Raw genomic sequence first — 9,187 nt, 5'->3', positions numbered from 1 at the left:
TGGGGGGAGGGGAAATGAGGAAATTGGTGAAATCCGAGTTCATCCCTTGTGGTTGGAGGGTTCCTAGGTGGAAGATGAGGCGTTCTTCCTCCAATCGTCGTTTTGTTGTGGTCTGACGATGGAGGAGTCCAAAGGCCTGCATATCCTTGGTGGAGTGGGAGGGGGGATTGAAATGTTGTGCTACAGGGTGGTTGGGTTGGTTGGTCCGGGTGTCCTAGAGGTGTTCTCTGAAACGCTCCGCAAGTAGCCGGCCTGTCTCCCCAATATAGAGGAGGCCACATCGGGTGCAGAGGATGCAATAGATGATGTGTGTGGAGGTGCAGGTGAATCTGTGGCGGATATGGAAGTTTCCTTTGGGGCCTTGGAGGGAGGTGAGGGGGGAGGTGCACCATAATGCGAAGCATGCTGAATTGGGGACCTTAGCAAATTCTTAGTGACTCCTTCAAAGTAGTCACGCATGTTGAATCATTTTTCTATCATTTTAACCGAAATGATTCCAATCAACAGAGGTATTTTAACACTTACTTTCAATTTGAGGTATTTTGTAGTAATGTGCAGTAAAGCCAGGACCCGTATCACGGGAATCAGATTCGAAATAGATAGTCATGGTGTTGGATGAGGATATAAATACATGGCTTGAACCAGTACATATTGTGGCAAGTACAGGAGAATTTGTTGAAGGTCCGTCATATATTGCAACATAATCATTTGAACAATGGGGTGAGGTTTCCAGCCTGCAGAGAGAATAGTTTTTACAATTTATACTATTAAAAAAAGCATAATCCATTCACCATAATTAGGATATCTATTTAAAAAATAACCAAACATTGAACAAGGTTTAGCCATTCAGTAATCTGACTCTATTCTTTGCACAAATTGCATGTAATTTGCTTTAATATTTGTACATCTGGGACAAAATCAAGAGAAGTTGGGCTTGTTCTCCTTAAAAAAGGGTGATGTAGGATACTACTTAATGGCGGTGCTCAAAATCGTGAATGGTTTTGTAAGGTTAAATGATGAGAAGTTATCCCCAGAAGGATTAGCAGCAAAAGGTATCAAATTTTAAGATAACAGGCATAAGAACTTCATGTTGTTATAATCCCAGTTTATGGTAATACTGAATACATCAGATTTCAGGGGGAAACCTAGTTTGATAGATCCTAAGATTTATTTTGGCAATTTGGTTACTACGGTGGGCAGTCATTGAACATAGTCGAGAGTGTGTTGCTGGAAAAGCACAGCAGGACAGGCAGCATTCAAGGAGCAGGAGAATCAACGTTTCGGACATAAGTCCATCATTAGGAATGAGGCTTGTGTGCTGGGGAAGAAGTCTGACAGATAAATGGGAAGGAGTTGAGGCTGATGAGAAAGTAGCTGGGAATGCAATAGGTAGCTGAAGGTGGGGAAGAAGATGAAAGGTCAGAGAGGAGAGTGAAGCGGATAGATGGGAAAGGTGATGAACAGGTCAAGAGGGCGGTGCCAAGGTGGAGGCTTGGGACTGGGATAATGTGGGGAGGGGGGAAATGAGGAAACTGTTGAAATCCATATTGATCCCATGTGGTTGCAGGTGGAATATGAGGCGTTCTTCCTCCAGGCTTCGGGTGGTAAGTGTTTGACGACAGAGGAGGCCCAGGACCTGCATATCCTTGGTGGAGTGGGACCGGGAGTTGAAGTATTCTGCCACAAGGTGGTGGGGGTTGGTTGGTGCGGGTGTCCCAGAGATGTCCTCTGAAATGATCCGCAAGTTGGCGTCCTATCTCCCCGATGTAGCGGAGACCATTGGGTGCAACAGATACTGTAGATGACATTGGTGGAGGTATAGGTAAATTTCTGTTAGATGTGGAAGGATCCTTTGGGACCTTGTATGGAGGTGAGGGGAGTGGTTGAGGCGTAGGTTTTGTATTTCCTGCGGTGGCAGGGGTAGGTGCTGGGAGTGGGGTGTGGGCTGGTGGGGGGAGGCGTGGATCTGATGAAGGGGTTGCGGAGAGAATGGTCTCTCCGGAATGCTGATAGGAATGGGGAAGGAAATATATCTCCGGTGGTGGAAACTGTTTGTAGGTGGCAGAAGTGACGGAGTAAGATGAAATGTATACGGAAGTTGGGGGGGTGGAAGGTGAGGACCAGGTGGGTTCTATCCTTGTTGCGTTGGGAGGGGTGGGGTTCAAGGCCATAGTGTGGGAAGTAGAGGAGATACGCTGGAGGGCATCGTCGACCATGTGGGAGAGAAAATTGTGATCTTTGAAGAAGGAGGCAACCTGGGATTTTCTAAGGTGACATTGGTCATTCTGGGAACAGATGCAGCAGAGGCGAAGGAATTGGGAATAAAGGATAGTGTTTTTACAGGCGCTTATGCCCAAAAAGTCAATTCTCCTACTCATCGGATGCCGCCTGATCTGCTGTGCTTTTCCAGCACCACACTCTCGACTCTGATCTCCAGCATCTGCAGTCCTCACTTTCTCCTAGTCATTGAACATAGTCACATGAGACTGTCTTACCTGCGAAGAATAGTTCTCCTCCATCACTGGACTCAAATTTTCCAGAGCTGTGTCCACATTACCATTTACTGTCCTCCTTGGGGTCAGGTGACCTCCCTATGCTGCCAGGGTTGTTACTCCATATTCACCTCACAACCCATCTGAGCCAATGACATTGATGTGTCAATGGCTCTGTCATCCTCTATGCTGCTCTGCCTTTTACGTGCAGCTTATTATTTGAAGCAACCATGTTGTCTTTGCTCCATTTCTGACTCCATAAATCTGATTTTCCACATACCCAGCAGGCAATCAGTGCACATCTATCACAATCTGAATATGGCCCTTTGGTAAGCATAATTGTTTCACAACTGATAGTGAAGATTCACAATCTCGCCTTTTGCTGTTTGGGGATGAGAGTATAATGTGTGATATGAGGTAAGTGGGATATGAGAAACTAGAACAGATCAAAACAAAGAGTCATCTTCTATTGTTTCAGTCTTTTCACTGACCAAGGCTTCAATAGCCAATGCTATAGAAACTCAGCAGGTCTGGCAGCATCTATTGAGAGAGAAATAGAATTAATGTTTCAAGTCCAATGATTCTAATTCAGAAACTCAGAACCATCAGGCCATATTGAGGCCACAATAAAACACTGAGTACAATTCTGTTCTTATATTCTGAAATATTAATAGAATCACTAGAAAAAGTGCAAAACTGACTGTTCATAGTAATGTTCTTGTCAATCACCATTACTATCAGCAATGATTCAACAGATTAGGGATTGTTTCCTTTAGAATACAAATCCAGAATAATGTGATAGAGATCTTTTAAATCAGGACTAGTTTGGGCAACATAAATTTGAGATGAACCAAAAAATGCAACTCAAAATGTAAGCAGGTTACCAACAAAGCCAATAAAGAGAAAAGAAGAAACTTTGTTCAGTGGTGGAACACATTATTGCAGGAGCAGGTCGAAGCACACAGCTCAGCTACTTTCAGAGGAAAAGCAGATGACTTCAAGGGACAAAATGGAATAGATATATAGACTGAAAGGCTGAGGCAAGGTGGATGGAAAGAAAGAATATTGGAGAATAAACATCAATATAGATTAGTTATGGCCTATGTCCTGCAATAGAAAGGGGAGGTTGTTAGGTGGTAAGGCAGCTGTTATTGAAGAGTAGCTGGCAGTCCCACGGTGTTAGGTAAGAGATGTGAATATGAGCGATTGTAGCAGTTCTCATTGTGTGAAGGTGTGGTGAGTTGGTGAATACTACTTACTACTTAATACAGAATAGAATAGGTCACCTGCATTGAGGCTGCTGGTTCATTTGTAAGGACTTGACATTTAATTCAATAACCTTGACCATTCATTTGAGGTAATGTGGCTGCACATCCACTGGAGTACAATGCCTGGAATTGACAGCAGTGGCTCTCTGCTCTCACTGCCTTCTTAGTGCCTGTCTAGGGGACCTCCAGACTCTGTAGGAAGAAGACCTCACTCTTTATATCCACCTCCTGCACTGGGACCACTCATCCTGTACCAGAAAATCTTGGACTGTACTCTACCAGCACTGTCTTTTTTCCTATTTCTCCTGATCAAATCTTCTTCTAATTCTAATAGTTGCACTGACCCTTGATGCAGAAGTTTAAATAGTACAGATGTAAATAGGATATTTTTCCCATGAATGAGACCCTATGGTAAGATATGTGTTAAGTTCTAAGCTGTGTAACACTACTATTATATTGAGCAAGTAACACAAGATCACATGCTGCCTCCATCACAAACACAGGCAAAGGCTATAATCTGACTTTATTCAGTGATTCTCCCAGTGACTCTTCTGTGATTCTGTGTTACAGCGAGAAGCTGGTTGGAGTGGAACTGATCAGAAGGAGCACTCAAGTTTCTTTTTCCTTCTGACAAGTTTACATAAGACAGATCACTATGACGTTATGTTTCATTGATATAACACCTATCGTGTGTGACAGATATCAGTTGCATATTACTCACCTGGAACAATGATGCCTCTTAAATGAATTTGTTAGAAATACTTTATTAGTTATTATCACTTATAAAGCTGATATCTGACATATGCACTCTTACAATAAGCGCAAACACTGTTACTTACTGAATCTCACCAAAACCCAACCTTATTCTTTCATTGGAATCCATGAATATATACCAGGTACATTTTGCATTGTTTGGATAGTTTCGTGGATAATTGGGGCTGGCAAAAGATCCATTACCATGGCCAAGGTTTCCTCCACATTGTGCACCTGGGAACAATGATGATATGGGTAAATGAGTAGCATAAAACAGTCAGTATTACAGTCGTCATATTTCTGTCTCCACTCTTCAGAAGTATTTGCCCCCTTCATTCTTGTACAATTTGATGAGGAACACACCTCACCTGACTAGCTGATATTTGACAGAGGGGCTTGAGAAATAGAACATTGCAGCAAAGTCTGCACTTCAGCAGTGCCAGCAGGGTCATTAGATGGAGATCAGAATGTGAAATCCTCATTGGCTTTCATCTGCTGTCTAGAATTGCTGAATGATTTATTAGATTTTATGGAGCAATAATCAGACAGGCTAATATTTGGGGACCAGCATCAACAAGTCATGCCCCTCCAGTATTGGCAGGTTTTTCCTTTGCTGAGGAATCACATCTGAGTGGGAATGTTCCATTGAGATATCAAGTTACTGAAGAACTTAAATTTTTCTATTTGTATCTTGGCCAAACTTAAACAAAAATGGGATTGATTTTATACTGGTCAAGAGAGGTTGTTTACAGTAGAAAATGAGTTAGATTTCAATTTAAAAAAATGCAAATTTGATAAAATGTGTCAAATATGAACATTGCAGATGCATGCTCATCCATTCTTCTCATTTGTTTTGCTTCCTCATTCATTCCCCATGGTTTTCTTTTTGCTTCCATTATTCAAATCCGTTTTCTCATTATCAATTGCAATATTGATGAAGTTGCTGACATATGAACCAAGTAGAATTGTACAACATTTACAATTGTCAATTCATCATTGTTTAATGATGTTGAAACTGTACTTCATGTCATTTGGTGTGTTGAGCAGCTGACCAACACTTAGTGTTCAGGCTCACACACAAAGATAGGCCATTTAGTTAAAGTAGCAATAGTAACACACATTGCATTTTAAACCGCTAGTTTCAGGAAAGAAATATAATGTGTGCCCATGCAAAGTTATGTGTCACAGTTTGTATCCAATATACATTTCAGGGACATGCCTCATCTGATCATCACCGTATCATAGCATGTGACCTGATGGTCTAAGGATCTCTGTCATCATCCTGCTGAGTCCTCATTTTTGCAGAATGTAGAACCTTTCCTCCAATGTGTCAGTTTACAGGAGCCCAGGCAGGTGCACAGCATGCAGGTCGAGTATCAGAGCAGGGTCAGAACAAGCAGGAGCCGAATCGCAGGCAGGGTCCTGGAGCAGGATCAGAACAAATCATGGGCCGAATCACGGGCTGTGTCCCGGAGCAGGATCAGTGAGAGCATAGGCTGAATCGCAAGCGGAGTCCCAGTGCAGGATTAGAGAAAGCATTGGCCGAAATGTGAAACGTGTCACTGAGCAGGATCAGAGAGAGCATGTTCCCAATTGCGGACCATGTCCTGGAGCAGGATAGAGCTAACATGGGCCGAATCATGGGCTGTGTCCCGGTGCAGGATCAGAGAGAGCATGGGCTGAATCACGGGCGGAGTCCTGGTGCAGGATTAGAGAAAGCACATTCTGAATCACGGACCATGTACTGGAGCAGGATCAGAGAGAACATAGGCCGAATCACAGGCCGAGGCCCAGAGCAGGATCAGAGAAAGCACGGGCCGAATCACAGGCCGAGTCCCGGAGCAGGATCAGGGAGAGCATGGGCTGAATCACAGGTGGAGTCCCAGAGCAGGATTAGAGATAACACGGACCGAATCGCAGACTGTGTCCTGGAGCAGGATCAGAGATAGCACGGGCCGAATCACAAGCCGAGTCCCAGAGCAGGATATGGGAAAGCACGGGTCGAATTTCAGGCAGGATTGCGTAGCAGGATCAAGGAGAGCACGGGCCAAATCACAGGCTGGATCCTGGAGCAGGAACTGGGAGAGCACGGGCTGAATCACGGGCCGAGTCCCAGAGCAGGATCAAGGAGAGCACGGGCTGAATCACAGACTGTGTCCCAGAGCAGGAACTGGGAGATCATGGCCTGAATCACAGACTATGTCCTGGAGCAGGATCAGAGGTAGCATGGGCCGAATCAAGGGCCATCCCAGAGCAGGATCAGGGAGAGTATGGGCTGAATCGCAGGCCGGATCTTGGACAGGGATCAGAAGAGCACAAGCTGAATCACGGGCCAGGTCCTGGAATAGGATCAGGGAGAGCATGGGCCGAATCGCAGACCGTATCCTGGAATGGGATCAGAAGAGCATAGGCCGAATCATGGGCCGAGTCCCAGAGTAGGATCAGAGAGAGCACGGGCCAAATCACAGACCGCGTCCCTGAGCAGGATCAGAGAGAGCACAGGCCGAAATGTGGGACATGTCCCTGAGCAGGATCAGAGAGAGTATGAGCTGAATCGCAGCCTGAGTCCTAGATTGGGAGCTGAGTGTGTATGGTCTGCTCTGGACAGAGGTCAGCGCGTGGAGGGATTATAACCTCATGTTCTGAAGCCCCCAGTGGGCACAGACTCATGTTGAGACTCGAACTTGAGGACTTTTAGTTACTTTCGATTATCATTTTGGACTTTTAAAGCTCTGTATCCCAATGTTAATCATTTTTTATATATTTCAATTCTGTGACAACACTTGAAATATCTGTACTAAGGTACTCTGTACCTAAGGTGGCATCAGGAGGCGACATTACAAACTTTTCACTGCACTCCTTCGAGTGCACGTGACAATAAAGGCTATTCTATTCTATTCTTAGCCTAAGCCCAAAACAGAAATGTCTCTGATTGGAATGTGGATATGTAGATACCAGGAGGTGTGATAAAAACCTATTGAATCTTTCAGTAGCACATTACCTTTCATAATTTTTATGTTATGAAAGGTGACACAAGCACCACTCCATCAGGTAGGACTACAGGCTAAAGGTAAAAGCCCAGCATCAAATCTACAGCAAATTTTGAGGGTAGAATTGACCAGGGTTGGCTACGTTGGGCAGATACGTATCACATATCACAAAAAAGAGAATGTTATAAGGTGCAGATTACAACAAACAAGGTCACTTCGTGTCCTGTGTAAACTATAACATTGTACATTTTTCATAATGTGGGTAGAAAAATAGCTAATGTGGCCAATTGGGATCTGCAGACCATAGACAAATAGGGAAACTCAAAATGTGAAACTATTTAGATTTAGTTTTTAATATGAAGATTACTCAGATTGCTGGAAAATATAATGGGGAAAGGCAGAATATCTTAGGATCTTCAAGGGGACAGACCCACCTTAATGGATCTTCCACTCGTCTTCATTACAAAGTCTACCTTATGTAACACATACCTGATTGTTTCATTCAACAGACTACCTCTCATTTCAGTCATATTGTCTTACCAAGATAAGAGTCTCTTTATGTTAGACTCATGTGAGGCCTTCCTCTACCAGTATAAACCAAGTGGTCCTTGTAGGCCCAGACAAAATATAGGAGGGTGGCAGAAAACTACCCAACTACAGGCAATAGTGGTTGGCATTGCCTGTTCAGACTTCACAGAGATCAACAGTGAGACTCATATAATGTTCTGCTGTTCTATAAGCCCTGCTGTTCTCTTGCTTTTTCCACAAGTCAGAATATTTGGGTCACATGGTGTCATATGTCAATTAACTGAATGGAAACTAAAGTGACCAAAATCTGGAAACTGGAGTGCAGATACACAGAGTAGTTGGTCAGATTGGAGAATGATTGAAAATTTTGCTTCGTAAGGATAATAATATATTATCGATTTGGACTTAGAAACAAATAGAACATCATCAAAGTTTACAGATGATGCCACTAAGACCATAAGATCATAAGACATAGGAGTGGAAGTAATGCCATTCGGCCCATCGAGTCCACTCCGCCATTTAATCATGGCTAATGGGCATTTCAACTCCACTTACCCGCATTCTCCCCGTAGCCCTTAATTCCTTGTGACATCAAGAATTTATCAATCTCGGCCTTGAAACCATTTAGCGTCCCGGCCTCCACTGCACTCCGCGGCAATGAATTCCACAGGCCTACCACTCTCTGGCTGAAGAAATGTCTCCGCATTTCTGTTCTGAATTTACCCCCTCTAATTCTAAGACTGTGCCCAAGGATCCTAGTCTTCTCGCCTAATGGAAACAATTTCTTAGCGTCCACCCTTTCCAAGCCATGTATTATCTTGTAAGTTTCTATTAGATCTCCATTTAACCTTCTAAACTCCAATGAATACAATCCCAGGATCCTCAGCCGTTCCTCATATGTTAGACCTACCATTCCAGGGATCATCCGTGTGAATCTCCGCTGGACACGCTCCAGTGCCAGTATGTCCCTCCTGAGGTGTGGAGTCCAAAACTGGACACAGTACTCCAAATGGGGCCTAGCCAGAGCTTTATAAAGTCTCAGTAGCACAACAGTGCTTTTATATTCCAACCCTCGAGATAATTGACAACATTGCATTCGCTTTCTTAATCACAGACTCAACCTGCATGTTTACCTTGAGAGAATCCTCAACTAGCA

The 9,187-nt window shown here is 43.8% G+C and overlaps 1 protein-coding gene across 1 annotated transcript in view; it reads right to left on the bottom strand.

The window, feature by feature from the left end:
* Window positions 1-9,187, bottom strand: part of LOC122561394 (deleted in malignant brain tumors 1 protein-like) — a 61,092-nt gene that overhangs the window by 14,936 nt on the left and 36,969 nt on the right. Inside the window, exons 9-10 of the mRNA XM_043713158.1 lie at window positions 4,600-4,747; window positions 526-734 (exon numbers count right to left, since the gene is read on the bottom strand). Of these exons, the coding sequence (XP_043569093.1) occupies window positions 526-734; window positions 4,600-4,747 (357 nt within the window). The remainder of the gene's footprint in view (window positions 1-525; window positions 735-4,599; window positions 4,748-9,187) is intronic.

This window comes from Chiloscyllium plagiosum, chromosome 22 (genome assembly GCF_004010195.1).
Source record: "Chiloscyllium plagiosum isolate BGI_BamShark_2017 chromosome 22, ASM401019v2, whole genome shotgun sequence".
Classification (NCBI taxonomy): domain Eukaryota; kingdom Metazoa; phylum Chordata; class Chondrichthyes; order Orectolobiformes; family Hemiscylliidae; genus Chiloscyllium; species Chiloscyllium plagiosum.
Note: the sequence above shows the minus strand (reverse complement) of the source record. Positions and strands in the feature narration are given on the sequence as shown.